Source organism: Nothoprocta perdicaria, unplaced genomic scaffold, assembly GCF_003342845.1.
Source record: "Nothoprocta perdicaria isolate Ctin4 unplaced genomic scaffold, notPer1 scaffold_13, whole genome shotgun sequence".
NCBI classification, from domain to species: Eukaryota; Metazoa; Chordata; class Aves; order Tinamiformes; family Tinamidae; genus Nothoprocta; species Nothoprocta perdicaria.
This window is the reverse complement of record NW_020454427.1, coordinates 7,309,923-7,326,359: the sequence shown is the minus strand read 5'-3', so window position 1 is coordinate 7,326,359 and position 16,437 is coordinate 7,309,923. Positions and strand designations below refer to the sequence as shown.

The 16,437-nt window shown below is 42.8% G+C and overlaps 1 protein-coding gene across 1 annotated transcript in view; it reads left to right on the top strand.

The window, feature by feature from the left end:
- The window catches only part of STOX2 (storkhead box 2), a 67,813-nt gene that overhangs the window by 41,657 nt on the left and 9,719 nt on the right, over positions 1–16,437 (top strand). Inside the window, exons 2-3 of the mRNA XM_026033520.1 lie at positions 4,209–4,361; positions 13,891–16,156. Coding sequence (XP_025889305.1) covers positions 4,209–4,361; positions 13,891–16,156 — 2,419 coding nt within the window. The remainder of the gene's footprint in view (positions 1–4,208; positions 4,362–13,890; positions 16,157–16,437) is intronic.

Here is a 16,437-nt window from a genome sequence, read left to right as displayed (position 1 = left end):
AGTGATACCTGRTATTCCTTTAACTAGTCTTCTGGACTGGGTCCTCTTATTGCAACTAGAACGTGGCAGTGCCCTAAGCTCGCTGCAGTTGGACTATGCCTAGCAAACACTCGTTGTTGTAGAGTCTCTATTGTCTRGTAAGACACAACCTCTCTGGTTTCTTCCTTCAGTGCAGGGACTGGTAGCTCTGCTTTCTTACGTCCAGATGCCTGTTTTCACAAAGYTTGTAACAAATCTTGTATCTTTGAGGTATCTGCCCTCTCTCAGCTTAAGGGAGGAGGTTCAAAAGTTAATCAAGGATGAGGAAAAGAAAGACAGAAGCATATACAAAGACTGTGTTTGCACAAGCCCCATTTCCTTCAGATACCAGGCTAAAAATCATGATTTAAGTTTGTCATCATTTATAGGAGACGAAAGGTTAAAAAAGTGTTGAGTGACAGAATGGAGAAGAGAACGAGGATTTGGGGTTGCTGTGTTTGCGGAGCATAATCAGAGCGTCTCTTCCCTATGTTCAAGGAAATAACATATAAAAATTCCAATAAAATGTGGCTGTGCACTGTGAAACAACGTGGAAGTAATTTCCTTCATTTTCCTTCACAATAACTGTATTGAATTGGTTCTACTTATAAGTCTTTATTAAAAAAAAAATCTCAATGAGATCTTTATGACACAGGAAACTTGACTTCTAGGTTGCTTCTTTTCTAGAGCAGAGCCGTCTATATGTTAAGGATAGCGATGGTAGCCCAGTTTTCCAAAGTTCTTTGAACTCCACTGAAAAAAAAGGTGCTGTGCAAGAGATAAGCATTTGTTTTGTTTGCTACTTAATGGTTTTTGTAAGTAATAATAATTATTTTAGCACTATGAATTGCCATGGTAAAAATGAGGAAATATTCCATTCAATCTGAAAGTTAAATTCCTCTTTAAAAAATGTATAGAAAACTTTAAGAAAAAAATCTGTGAAGAAAAGTCTGGAAAGACTGCAGAAACAATTGAAATATATATATATTTATATATATATGTATAAAATATGGTGTTTAAACAAAACATACAGTCAACTGGTGAAAACTGCTTTGCTTTCCGGACTCTAGTTTTGTTTTAATTGGGAACACAAACATTTGAAAGTCAAGGATAGTAATTTGATTTCAAAAGAAAGCTGCTTGAAACAAGCATCAGTCAGAGCTAACGGGAGCCATATGTTGGATCCTTTATGTCAGTGATGTGGTCTTCCAAAAAAAAAGAAAAAAAAATTAGGAAAAGCTTATGCRATTTTTTTCAATAGATCTTTCCAAAGAAGTTGTATTAAACCTTGTGTTCAAAAGCCTAAACAGTATTTATGCACATAATTGATGCTAATATATTAAATAGTAAACAAGAGATATTTTCTGGTGTTGGGCGTCAAAGAATTTTGTTCGCTTCACTGTAACCGCAGAGCACTTGTCGCTTCCCAGAGCCCAGGGATCTTTGAGATAAAATTTGGCAAATTAGAGCCTCCCTAAGCAAGGGGCTTTGGGTCTGCTGAGGGTTTGCAGATGTGCCAGCCTCTCTAATCGAGGCTCACCAGTGATCTCCAGCAGACATCCTGCTGGCAGCTCCAGGTCTGCTTTGCTCCAGGATTAATTCTGGCAGCAGCAAAGGTGAAGCAAGAATTGCCTTGGTGCAATGGAGGAGGCTGGAAAATTTTCAGTGGGAAAGTGGCTGGTGATAGTCCCATATAAAGCAAAAAGGAAGGCTCTTGCATCAACCAGTGTGTACTGTCCGCGGGTTTTGGTAGTCACAATCCTTTTAATTATAAATGTGTATGCAATTGTGGTCTTATTTATAGTTAATTAATCAGCTATTAAGTTCCCAAATGCTTGCAAGCAAGTGCTTATGTTATCTTGGCCTGGTTGAGCTGCAGCACGCTTTGCTGGAGCTTGCGTTGCACGAAGTACCGGTATCAGTGACTTCATGTTGTGCTTTACAGGGGTGAGCTGGGGAAGGATAAACACTGGTTCGGCTGGAAGTCTTCCAACAACGCACTGGGCAGGAGGCAAGTGACACGTGTGGCCTTGGTGCCCAGCCCTCCTGCAGGCCCTTTCCCTCTTCAGGAACACGATTCCTGCACTGAGGCCCACCTTGTGCCTCCTCAAGGTCTGCTAGCAGTGAAATGAGTCCCCTTGGATGACAAGGAAGGAGAGGGCAAGGGAAGGGAAGGAGAGAGGGAAGGAGGAGATGTTCCTCTCCCGCTCTCCTGTCACCCGTGTGTGTGGGAGGGCTGGTCTGCACCCGGGGTTGTGCCTGGGGCTGCTCCTTCCATGGTGCTGGGTTTAATCCTGGTTTTGCTTCCTGGATAAGTGAGCTCAGGAGGTTACAGCCCTTACCTGGGTGCCCGCATAGCTCCCGGGGGAACCCTGGCAGCCCATTGCAGGGCCCAGTGAGCCTGGGCAGGTTACACCTCTCCTGGAGGTGATTTATACCTGTCCTGTTTCAATCAGATTTACACACATGGATGTCAGGGATGCTCACAAGGATGCCCATGGCAGAAATAACCTCTGGGACAGGAATTTTTTAAACTGCTTAGCTAAACTGCATAATTCTCTCATCATTTGGGTGCTTTTTAGACATGAAAACAGTCATTAAGGAAACTGCCCCCTCCAATAAAGTGCCTCCCCCTCTCCTTTTTTTTTTTTTTTTTTTTTTGTGCTTCCTGCTGTTTGGAGATGGTAAACTTACCTGTCTTGCTGGTTACAGATTACATATCATATCTCAGGTACAACTGTTTGTAAGCAGCAATAACTGGTTTGCTTGTTTTTCATTTGCAAATCATGTGGGGTGTTGGACACACGGTCATGCAAAAGTTATCGTGTCTCCTTGGTAGCCATCTGTGATCCTCGAAATTGCCATTGCTTGTCTGTAAAGCACACATGGCAGCGGCTTTTCGGGCACATATAAATGAAGGATATCCAGAATTTTGAGACCATCACTCTGTGTCTCTGGTCTGGCAGGAGTGAGGAGACTCTGCGTGGTTCAGATCGTTGCTGTGTGGGTCATGGGTGTCACTGCTGCRCAMYAGGTTGTRCAGATGGTCTATGGAAAAATATTGSTTGTAAGTCTKAAGTGAAACGGTACCACAAGCTGAGAAAAAGAAAAGATGAAGAAGAAAAATAATCCTGGTGGGGGAACCAAAGTGCTGAGTGTAATGCAAGATTAAATGATTTTGGTACTCACTTTTTGAGACTGCACTTCCTGTTTAGTAGAGAACATAGAATTAATAGGGCCAATAATAATCCTCTAAAATGTGGAGAAAAGTTTGAGTTTGAATGGACTCATGGTGGTTTTATTTCTGATTTACTCACAAAATATGCTCATCAGTAGCAGAAATATGGTGAAGTTCTTGAGATTTCCAAACCCCTTGGATAAAACTTAATCCTGGGCTGCTGTTTGACCAGAAAAACAGTTCATAGCCTGATACCTCTCCTGGTTTTTAATGTATGAGTTGACAAAGGGTTTTCAAAGGGAAAATGAGGAAAAATTATTTGGATTAAGTTACCACATAGTTTTGAGGGCATGCCCAAACGATTAAATCTCCTCTTAAAGAAAGAAAGAAGAGGGGAAAAAAAAACAGTCAATGCAAAGACATGGAGTATGTAGATCCAGGAGGGACCTATTCAGGATATCAGTCTTTGCATGTTTAATGCTTTTATGCCTCTAAAGAGTGTGTGTTGCTCTCTGTCAGCTGAGTGAAAATCTGACTCATTAACATTTTAACATATTTTGTCTGATTTTTTTTTTTACACTACTGAGAAATAATCTCTCATTTGGAAGTGGCTAGGTGATCTCTACTGCTTTCCTTTGAAAGGAGAATAAAATGTCTGCCCAGAAAAATGTATGTAACCCTTTTGTTTACAAAGGGTTACCTCATAGGCCATTCAAGCATGAGGTTTTGCAGCCAGTAAATGCCAATTGAAGCATTTTTGCCACTCCGTCTACAGCATCCTTTGAGAAATTGTGTCTACGTTGTAATGTATTTTTAGCTTTCTAGAGATGACCRCATCTTTCTGAGTTTTGAAATAAATGCTGTGGATGGTCCTTATTGCGAGGCTTTTATTCCAAGAACACGATAAAAAGTACAGAGCGCATCCTCTCCGGGTTACATCTCTACAGAGTTGTTCTACGAGTGGTGTTTTTTAGACAAAAAGCTTCACTGCGTGTCTGGTGTCTCTCCGCAGGTGATGTGTCACCCATCAGCATGTCTCCCATCAGCCAGTCGCAGTTTATTCCACTCGGGGAGATCCTTTGCCTGGCCATCTCAGCAATGAACTCTGCCCGAAAGCAAGTCACGCAGGAAGCACTAATGGAGCACCTGACAACCTGCTTCCCAGGTAATGCACCCACACAGAGCAGCGGTGAGATGGGCGCTTCCACTCCCCAAACAAGGGCTTCCTCATCTCTTTCTTTTAAAAGAGGAAATTTTGATGTTTAGTAGTCCAGTTTTCTTCACTGTTCTGGATGGGAATATTTGATTAATCCTGAGATGCAACACAGAAGTAAAAGGAGACCTCAAGGTTCTAGTTTTATAACCTTTCTCTGTTTTCTGTTCTTTTACGCAGAATGAATCAAGTTCACTTTGTTAGGACTATTTGTGTGAGACACGTTTTGCAGGATCAATTCCTGACATCATGTAAATATTTTTTAAAAAAAAGTCTTGAGGTACTAAACCACAAACTATATTCTTTTGTTGTCTTCACATGGACATCAGAACAAGCTTGATATTTCTCACAAAAAATACCTTCTTTAGCACTCTGGTCAAAAGCACTGACTTTCTTTAGGACTTAGGGAGAACAAGGCATGTGTCATAGCCAGAGCAGACTTACTCCAAGCTGATTTGAAGCTAGCTAGTAAGAGCTCTGTGGACTTCAGCCACCGCAGGTGCCGTTGTTCGCTCTCCGTAGGCATAATCTCATGAAGATCTGTGTAGATTTCATGTTTCCCACATACTTGGTCTTCCTGCAAACCATGCAGGCAGACTATCCAGTGATAATAATGTGTCTTTTGGATTTTTCTATTTGTTTGTTTGTTTGTCTGTTTCCTCTGGGGGTTTTCAGAGGAGGTACTTAAACCTAATGGCCTTTTGGTTCTGGTTTTTTTTTTCCTGCTATTTCTGCCCATTGCATGAAATTATTCTTTTTTTTTCTCTGATTAAGAGGTTTGGAGAGCCAGAGATAAACTTGTTATGTTTATAAACACTGTGTTTTGTTCAGAAATGTTCTTGCTGGCATTTGCTAATGTCAATCAATGTTTGCTAATTTCAGTAAAATGGCATTTTGGATTGAAGATGGAAACCTGTATTAAGAATTTATTCATGAATATGCAGCTGGAGTTAATGGGATCACACCAAACAGATCTTGCAGAGGCAGCTGAGTGCAAATAGTGTCAAAATGTGGTGTAAAAGCTTTGGGCAGAGGCCTGCAGCTTGGGAGAGCCCCGCTGTCTTGAACTTTTTAGCTGCAAATTTTAGAGCATGGGGTTCTTACAGTGTTGAAGGGTACCTGTTTTTTGCTGTAGCTGGTGTGAAGTTCTGAGATCTTAAAACACAATTTTAAATCTTGAGCTGGTTTTTGAATTAAGCGGTTCTGACTGATATCTGATAAGGGCATTTCAGAAAGAAGTACTGCAAGCATATTTTGCAAATACTTGGGTCATTCTGTCCCAATTTGTGGCTTTGTTTATGTGTTGATTTGTTTGGGTTTGTTTTCCAGTAGACTTTGCATATTTTAGAAGTAGCTAGACATGTTGGATAGTATCTAAAGAAGGGAAAGTTGAAAATTGCAGTTCTAGTTTAAATGAATTTTTGTAATTTTTTTCCCAGTTATGTTTTCTGTTTTGCTATGCACCAGAAAGGTTCCATAGATTGTAGATGTTTTCCCAATGATGCTGTCAACCTGTTTAATAAAAACATTGTTGTGTGCTGGAAATTATAATTTATTGATTCCATCCCTTGGGCTTCCTGGGAATGTGGTTATCCATTGCCTTTGCGTTTTGTGCTGTTCCTGCTGGACAGAAACGTACATAAAAAAAAAAAAAACCCCATCAACAGGCTGGATTATTTTGTAGACTGCTCACAAGGAGCCTGAGGCAAGTTAGCACACAGTCTCTTGCTGCCTTTTTTTTTTTTTTTTTTTTTTTAATTTCCTCTACATATGAACATGTGTATTTCTCAAGTCTGAAATGAAGAAAAGGAGAGCCTTGTGTTTCCTACTGCACCTCCCCAAATGTCCAAAAAATGAAAAAATGAAAAAAAAAAGAAGGAAAAAGAAAAGATCTACCCTTTGTTGTCAGATTGTTTTTCCCCTCTCTGGAAGGTGCCTTCCTCTCCAGGCCATACCATAGTTATCCCAGCGAGCCTGCGCATGGCTGTGGTCATTATTTGCAGATCTTGCACCTTTCCAATAAACAGAACCTCTCCTTGTGCTCAGCAATGCCTCCACTTGCCTGTCCAAGCTCTCACGTAAATCAGCCTGTGGCTTTTTGAGCCTTTGCGTTGTGCGTGGCTCCTTGCAAATATCTCCTACCCTGCCCTGTGTTGATAGTTTATTTTCCCTGTTTTCCTTGCAATGCTTTGAGAGAGGAGAGCGTCACCGATGGAGTCATATTTACCATTGTCAAATAACCTCCGTGTGCATCTCGCCCTGTAGCAACACGTCCCTGTCCATGGTGTTCGTGCCCTAACCAACAGATGCTTCACCAAGTTTCACACTGTATATAAATTTCCTAAGAGCCCCAGATGCCGTTTTCCAACTGCCTAAGAACAGTAATAAACCTCTTTGCTCGCTGCAGGATCTTGCACTTGCAGCCTGGCCCTCCAGTTTGCTGAGCCATTGTGCAGACACAAATCTGGGCCACGGCTCGATCTGAAATAAGGTATGCAAATTATTTATAACATCACATAGCAACCACTCCACATCCTTAACTAGTATTTCATGAGCCAATCGGAATACTTCCTTTATCCCTTGTTAAGCCTCAGCATCAGCTCAGGAGGAAATCATTTTAACAGATTTAACACCATTTAAATACTACTTCAGATTTATTTTTCATAGATTTATTTTATTGAAAAAGTTTGTAATGATAAAGCATATCTTGTTTGTTCCTTTGCAATTTATTTTTTTTCTAATCAAGAGAGTTATGCTGCACATGCTTCCATTGTTCTAGCTTAAAATTAAACCACAGGATGTTTTTTACAGCCCTCAATGACATTTGTAGACTGATCATGGTTTACGTTCCATACACTGAATATAAATCTTTGGAATCCAGTAGAACAGCTATGGATGTAACATCTTTTCCCGTGTTTGGCAGACAGACTTTCTTATCAGTATGAACATGGCTGAAGGAAACGCTGAGCCTTTGTTTATGCAGGTTTTACTTTCTTCATGCAGGTTTTACGAAAACTTTTTTTTTTCACCTCAAAAATTCATTATGATACTCTTTCCTTTTTTTTTTTTTTTTAACAGTTCTCTAAAAGCCGGCCAATTCCCATAACTTGCCTCTCAGAAACCTTCCGGTGTGCGCCCCGTGCGTGTGCAGCACCAGGAGATGGGCGCTGCGTGGGGCGAGTTCACCCTAGGTCAGCGTTCCCTGCGAGCAGCAGGCGAGACGCTCTCCTGCCGGGAAGCGCCGTCGGTGCCGCGCGAGACTCTCCCGAGATGCAGGAGATGTACATGTCTGATGATTCAGTGGCCAGACGGTTTCTGCTTTTGAATTATTAAAGCACTACATAATCTTAAAGAACACCACGGCTGTCGTGCAGTATTTTAAATGATGCAGGCTCTAAACTGCTTTTTTTTTCTCCTTCTTGCTCTTATTTACTGGGAGACAGAAAAAGGAGATGTCTGTGAGTAAAGGGGGGCAGATTTCATATGGATGTGATGTGGGCAGGTTGCTGGGAAGAGAGAAGCCTTGAGAAAAAGGCAGGAAATGGTGTTTCTTTCCCTGCTTCTGCCACTGGGTTGCTATCAAGTTGCCTCGTGCAGATGTGCAGTTTCCTCTGTGCTGTGGACAGTAACCACTGGCTAGTCACAGTGAGCCGCGTGGATCTTCCCACCTGGACTTATCTGGTTCCCAATTTCTCTGCTTGGGATAATCAAATTGTTTACAGGACCAAGAAGCCACTTTGGCTTATTCCTGCTCTGGCTCACAAAATGTGAAAGGTATGGTTAAATGACAAATAGTTAAAGGACAGGGGGAAAAAAGAAAAAAAAAAAAAAGAAAAAAACCTCCCCCTCTGCAGGCTTTGGGAGCTGGCTCCGGTTTGCTCCCATTTTTCCATTTCTCAATAGTATATTTACTTAATTTGGGACTGCACTGAAATTGGCCAACAGCTTGGCCCACTTCTTTGCCTATGGCACAGCTTTCCTGCATTTTTTTCTTGTAAACTTTTTACAAGTTAAAAGATGTATGTAATGAAAGTCCACGCAGAAGAATATGCATTTTACTTTTTAATCAACCTGTCACATTCCGACATGGAAATCCCACCAGCCTTGTGTCTAAGAGTGCAGAATATCCTTGTGTTCTTCAGCTGTGTGGACAAGAGCTGCCTCCTGGGAGGATCTCGCTTCCCAGGGTTTGTATGGSAGGTTTGAGCTTCTAGACTTGTCAAATTCCATTACAGGCCCCAAATCAGGTGCAATAAATTGGGACCCTCCTGCACACTGTTTGTGTCACCCATTACAACGTGGGCTTGGATGGAACCCCAGCTGTTTCCTGCTGCTTCAATTTTGAAACCCAAAGAGACAAAAACAGGAGGTGGAGTTTTGGAGTAGCAGGTCCAGAGGGAAAATCAAAGTAGTAGCGAGAGGAAATTGTTGGCTGGGATAAGAAGAGAGAAAATGGGAGAGAAAAGTGGAAATAAACACAGAAAGAAAGGGAAAGTTCTGAGATGTGAAACATAAATTTACTTGTCAGCAGAATAAATTGACTTGTCAGCAGTTTGGGAACCAGTTTTGCTTGGTAATTTTTTTTTCCATGTTCTTCTTTTACTTAGATTGTGTATGTTAAGGTTAGAAATCTATTCTAATAGTCATTGCTAAGCATTTAGCACTTCTAGTGCAAATAAACTCATTGATTTTTGTGCTTATTTAACTCAGGATATGAGCAGTGGAAGCTAGTCAAGCATACCTCTGCTGARCCTATATCATACATAGCCGTGTTTGAAGTACTCGTGTAAATACTAAGTATAAAGAAATATTTAAACTAAGACCAGCAAGTGCCTGAGTGCTGCTTCCCACCATGTCAAAACGCCAAATTTGAGTTTAAGTCTATTTCTGCTTTTGTAAATGGAAATATCCCTGAGAGAGTGACCTTATAAAAGCCCGTGCCAGTGTTAACTGATGATTTTGGCCTCCAAAGATCTTCCCATCTGCCAGCATCCCAGGTGGGACAATGAAACACAGGGATTTATGGCAGGAGTGRCAGTCTCCTGCTCCATAAGAGACATCTTTTTAGTTACACACATAACTCSGAGCATCACTGGCTGCCCAGGTATGGTGATTATTTTTTTTTCCCTTTGGATTTGCCTGCACATTCTGTAKTCACAGGATTTAATCAATGTAACTAGAGTGCATCCAGTGTTTAGAGACTCATTTACCCACCGCATTGTAGTCATTATGTTTTATTGAGTGAAAAATACATATTATTATTTTTATCATGTATTTGCAGTGCATATTTGCATAAGATMGTATAAAACATCAGCAGATCCATTTCAATCTCTCTTCCTAACTCTTMTGTAAACTCCCAGGAGAGTGTTTTCCTCTCTTTATATTGTACCTTTATTCTTAATCAGCGTGGGTTGAAAAAAAAAGTCCCAAAGGAAAACCAGGATGGAGGCCCATGCCCTCCCAGACAAAAATAGGGATGTGTTGAGACACTGGAAAGCTGCTGGATTGGTCAGGTTGTGTATGCAGAGGTGGGAGGAAGGGGTGGCTGCTGCACAACGTTTGCATCTCTGTGGCAGCAGGGCTGGACCCTGCARTGCCCAGGAAGAAGCAGCCCCTGTGCTTGGCTTTGGGGTCACCCACATACTGTGGTGAAACAGTAAGCCATTTCTGACATGTTTGCATGTCCACGTATTGCAGGGTCTCTATAGGATTATCCCATTAAATGTGGACACCTTGAGAAAAAAAAAATACGCATGTTCCTCATGCTCGATTTCTCTTGCTTTTTTTTGTTTTTGTTTCCCACTCATAGTTATTCTCTAAAATTATATCCTCTCTCTACCTCTTTTATTCCTCTGACTGGATCATCCACAACCTTTGATCCAAACTTCTGTGGACTGCGTGAAAGACATCTAATACCCCCATGTACTTCTCTATGAAACCCTCTTTGCTCTAACTGTGTTCACACATAGGTCCATGTTCTTAATATTCTGCTCTTTTCATTATAAGATTTTAGTTATAGCCATTACTAGGTGTGAGTTGTATAGAAATGTCTCTAAATGCAAATAACTGTGCATAAGACTACTAATATGTTTCCTGCAACATGCTAACAAGGAGGAGGGTGCGTTGAGGAATTCCTATGAATTTTCTGTTTCTTGTCTCCTGTCATTAAATCCTCTGGAAGGATGAATTCTAAGCACAAGAATGTGTGTGTAGCTGCTACTGCTAAAATACAGGAACAACAGTGTATAATCATTCAAATRGAAGCTGGGTCCTGGTGTTCTCCACTTGAACTGTGCACATTTTTGGTAAAGTGGATTTCAGAAGTTTATCTTAAGAAGACATGTTACACAAGAGGAGGTTTTGCCACTAAGAGAAAAGGAAAAGCTAATAATTGAAAAGTGCTTTTGCTGCAATGTAGTTGTGCAGGTTATATATGCAGTATTGTTAAAAACATTAGGTTTAATATGAGTAAATCCAAGTGTTTGGTTGATTTTTGTTTACAAAGTGGCAAGTCTGCACAGAAGGTAGAAGGAGTGAGTTGTTTGTTTCTGTTCAAACAAAAAAAAGAAAAATAAGATGACGTGTGGTGTTTGTAGCCAAATATAGTTTCTCTTTTACTCAGGCTGAGTTTCTGCTCTGTGTGTCCAGAGCTCACCTGCGTAGTTAGATGGCACCTTCACCCATTTCTCCTCTTGCTCGTCATGAGCTCTGACCTCAGGTGTAGTAGGTTGTTTGCTGCCTTTAGAAGTGGACAGTTCAGGTGKGCTGCCCACACTGGAGTAAAGGCACAAAATTTGCAGACAAGAAGGGCCGTGTTTGCTTCTTGGCAGGAAGGCCCCTCTTCAAGCAGGGAGGTGCCTGCTCCACCTCAAGTTTGGATATAAGCATTACCACTTAGCAGTGTAATAGTAACCTACAGAAGAGGGACTAGAAACTAATTCTTTCTTAATTATCTTGCTACTGTAGGCTTAGGGGGAAGAGGGGAAAGTATGATTAGCTGTTCCCTTAATTCCAGTCAGGACTTAACTCGGGCAGAGCTCCTCTAGATTTCCCTTCAGCACAAACACTAGTTCTGAACATGTTTTCAAGGTGTGGGGCATAGGATTTATCCCGTTCTTCCTAGAAAGTTTTGGCTGCCCCTTGGTTTAGCTGATTCTCTTCACCTTCTCTTCATTCTATACCTGCTGGGTAGTTTGTATCTGTTTCATCTGCAGAAGCCAAGGAATTTAACCTACCTCCTGTTTTGCTTTATATGCCTGGCATAGTAAATAGAAGGTCTGTGTCCCGTATTTTCCATCCTGGAGTCAAGCGTTAGGGTACTTGGCAGCAGGAATCCTGTTTTCCAAGAGCTTGCAGGAGGTGGTAGAGCAGCTTCTAAGCTTCGCAGCTGGTCACCTTGTGATCTGCCCAGCACGAGGAGACTTCCCATTGTGTTACCCTACCTGGAGAGGTTGTGAAGGCCAGATCCGTTTGGGTGACCGGGTATTCTACTGCAGACTCTGATCCCATCCCCAAGAGCATGCACATGCTGAATGAGCCTTGCACCAAGAAACTYGAGCTTGTAGGAAAAAAAGAAGCTGCTCAACAAGGAATTTATGAAATATATAGTATAAAAGTTTTACCTCTCCACTCCTTTTAAAGGAAATGTTGCGCAAGCTCCTGCACACTCTATTGTATTCCCGTGATGAGGTCTCTAAGCTCTGTAGTATTCATTTGCATTTAAAAAAATATTTTAAAAATATAGTCTTCTTCCAGACCCGTTTGTTTGTCTTATTTCAGAATTCCAGATTAGTCAGTAAAGAAACAGGAAATTCTTGTTTTCTTTGTCATGTAGGGCACTCAGATGTGTTCCAGTTTTCATTGTCCTGCCTTTTGTCACACTGTGCTGCTGAGCTGGCTTTTCAAGCTCGTTTTAAGTGTGYAGTCACCAGTGCATTAAATGTGATGGGATTTTGGCCACAGTGCAGGGTGCTTTTGCTCTTTTTCTAGTGTTTGTCACCACAAGGTGTTSAGTGAATTTGCCAGCTCTAGTGCTGGTGATGATGCACTGTGTGTGACGGAAGATCCTGCGTTGGTGGCGAGACTTTTCCATGCAATGTCTTCAGGAAAAGGACCTCCTTTGCTGAAATGTTTCTATCTGTGTGAGTTTGGGGAATCTTCATCCTTAAAGATTCAAAGTTTGGCTTGACAAAGACCTGAGTGACCAGGGGAGCTGCTTTCAAAAGGAAGGTTGAACACAGGACTTCCAGTGGTTCCTTGCAACCTAAGTTATTCCAAGCCTTTCTTTTTTTTTCTTAAATGATTTTTGTTGAAAAGGAAGCCTAGAGTACATAATATGAACATTTTAGTTAAAAAAAAAATCCAAACTTGTTTTAAAATTTTTCTTTACTTAAAAAAATGTAAACCAGGTCACTACCCGAAATGAAGTTAAAATAGGTTTTCAGTTCAACAAAATGTATTGCTTGAAGATAACTTTTTCTACTGAAAAATGTGAAAGGTTTTTATTTCCTGTTCAATACAAATGGGTTATAAACTTGTGAAGTAAGTAACTTATTCCATTAACTCTAGATGGAGCCTATTCCTACGTGCAGCATACAGCYCTCGTGTTTTATCTAATAAAGTATTTAAGACTTGGCCCTGCACCGCTGAACTCAGCAAGAATACTGGTGGTGGGGAGGACCAGGCTTGCAGTGTCAAAGCATGCCCATGTGCAGGGGATGCAGGGCTCTCACAGCTCTTCCTTTCTTAGCAGGTGCTCCATGCGCTCAGGGAGATGTCCCTCATGTCTCCCGTGACAGGTAGAGGGCTCTTAGGAACTGGAGGCTGTTAGGAGCTAGATCTGTAGAGGAACTGGATCTATAACTTGCCGTGTAGTGGACAGGTTTGTTTGGGTAAGTTGAGCCACCTCTCTGGAGCAGCAGCTGGAGCAGCTGGTGCCATCGAGGCCTGTTTGAGCAGGAGACTGAGTAGGTGTGATCAGGTTGGTGACAGAGGAGCAATTTGGGGGAATGCTTTTCTTTCCCAGCTTTACTGGAAGATGACATAGGCATCCAAAGTAACAAATATCCACGGTTTTATAGCTGACTATACATTGTAATGGATAGTTTTGGTGAATTGGTATATAAATATTTGGTTGGGAGAGGAGTGAAAATGAAATGTTTGCCCTGATTTCCTTTGCTTTACCTCATCGATTCCATTTTGTAGCTTAAGGTCACCTGCACAATAAACTGACTTGAAGTTCTCTTTTTTTTTACACTCCATTAATGTCCTCTTTTCTATTTAATTAATAATTCATATGTCTGAAGTGTAGGAGATAAGTGGAAAAACAAACAGACAAGGGGATGCCTAACAAAGTGCTTTGCTGGAGTTGTTTGTTCAGCATATTCCAGCTTGCACTTGGAAAAACAACTTCTTGTAGGGGAGGGAGGGAGGGAGTCGGAGGCTTGTGCACTGCCTGATCCGTGTTTGCTGTCATTTCCAGGGGTTCCAACACCCAGCCCTGAAATCCTTCGGCATACCTTGAATATGCTGGTGCGGGAGAGGAAAATATACCCCACTCCGGATGGTTATTTCATTGTAACCCCCCAGACTTACTTTATCACACCCTCTCTCATAAGAACTAACAGTAAGTGGTACCATTTGGATGAGAGGATACCTGACAGGTCTCAGTGCACCTCTCCACAACAAGGAACTGTGACTCCCTCCACGTCAGGATGCGTCAGGGACCGAACGCTGCCCAAAAACCACTGCGACTCCTGCCACTGTTGCAGAGAAGACATGCACAGCATGCATGCATCTACCCTACAGAGGAAATCAGCAAAAGACTGTAAAGACTCGTTTTGTCCTCCTTCGCTATGTCAGGTCCCACCTACTGAGAAAAGTAAAAGTACTGTCAATTTTTCTTACAAAGCAGAGACACTCACAAAGCCCAAGGAYGTAGAAAAGCAGACTAAGAAATTTGGACTCAAATTATTCCGGTTAAGTTTTAAGAAGGACAAGACAAAACAGCTGGCGAATTTCTCTGCCCAGTTTCCTCCGGAGGAGTGGCCGCTAAGGGACGAAGACACCCCTACCACTATACCCAGAGAGGTGGAAATGGAGATTATCAGGCGCATTAACCCAGACTTGACTGTGGAAAATGTCATGAGGCACACTGCACTAATGAAGAAACTTGAAGAAGAAAAAGCTCAACGGAGCAAAGCTGGATCATCAGCTCACCACAGTGGAAGAAGTAAAAAAAGTAGGAATCACAGGAAGTCTCACGGGAAATCGAGGTCGCACAGTAAGACTCGGGTGTCCAAGGGAGACCCATCTGATGGTTCTCATTTGGATATACCTGCTGAAAGAGAGTATGAGTTTTATGATCCCTTGACTCGATCCCCACGGGAAGGTTGTTTTATAATAGAGCACAAGGGAGATAATTTTATAATGCACAGCAACCCTAACATGATTGAATCTCACTTTCCCATGACACCGGAGTGGGATGTGTCTGGTGAGTTGGCCAAAAGAAGAACTGAAATGCCTTTTCCTGAACCTTCCAGAGGGAGCTCCCACTCCAAGGTCCATCGGAGCCACAGCCATACACAGGATAGAAGATCAAGGAACGAGAGGTCCAGTAAGGCCAAAGAAAGGTCTAGATCTATGGATAACTCCAAGGGCCCTCTGGGCTCTGCTACTTTGGGCACACCTGAAGACATTGGCGAAGGCTGTAGCCCGGATGACCAAACGACCAGCCAAACCTACATCGACGACAGTACCTTAAGGCCATCTCAGTCACTCAGTCATCAAAGGGCTCTCATGTCGTCCGCAGGCTACAAAGAGACCTGCATCCCCGAAATCGTTAGTGGCAGCGTAGAAACCCCCAGTTCCTGTAGCCTGTTGGAGCAAAACAAGCCGACGGAGAGCCTGCCGTCCTACAGCGAGCTCAACTCCTGCGCCACCAAGTCTGCCGTCGAGGACTATTTCCAGTGCAACACGTCCAGTGAGACCGTGCTCACTGCCCCGTCACCGCTGGGCAAGAACAAGGAGGACCACGACACGCTGACGGTGGCAGACGGGCTCAAGAAAATGGCCGCCTCCGAGAGACAGTCCCAACACGTTGCCAGGGAGCCTGGCGCGCACAAAGAGGAGTCCCCCAAGACGCCAAGCAGCAGCTCAGCAGTTGCCGGCCAAAGCCCGGAGGTGATTGCCAATGGGCGCCTGGTGCAGCACCACAGCGCTGAGTCGAGCAGCCTTGACAAAAGGAAAGAAATATTTAGCAAGGACACGCTCTTCAAACCTCTGCACAATACTCTCTCTGTGAACAGTTACCACAAGTCTGGCACAGCCCTGCTGAAGCCCCATCAGAAGCCGCCCTCTGACACACTGCCTGTGAGATGTGAGAAGCTTGAGCAGGCGCTCGTAACCTCAGTGACCCAGGGCATGCCCGTCCCGCAGCGACCGCAGGAGGCGGGCGGCACCCAGGAGGCCTCCTTCGACTACTACAACGTGTCTGAYGACGACGACTCCGAGGAAGGGCCAAACAAAAACGCCGAGGAGGAGAAGAACCGGGATGATGTTGGCACTATGCAGTGGCTGCTCGAGAGGGAGAAGGAAAGGGATCTGCAGCGGAAGTTTGAGAAGAATCTCACTCTTCTCACGCCGAAGGAGACGGAGAACAGCAACAACCAGAGAGCCACCCACTCAGCTCGCCTGGACAGCATGGACAGCAGCAGCATTACTGTGGACAGCGGGTTCAACTCTCCACGGTAGGACTCTCACATTCATTGCAACTTTACAGGCTAGAAAGTCTCAATTTGTAGTAAATTCTTTGTTGGATGTTAGTGAAAGAGCATAGGGTGGTATTAAACAATTTCACGTGTTTTCAGACAATGTTTCGGGCAGCTCTGGAGTCCGCTGTTGAGATGCATGGGTTTCCCCCCAGGCTGTAGGCAAGCAGTGCCCGTTTGCAGCATTGACTCTGTATTTGTTCTTCTTTTCTTTTGCTAAAACTTGCTTACTTATATCATTTTTTTCYATATTAAATTGA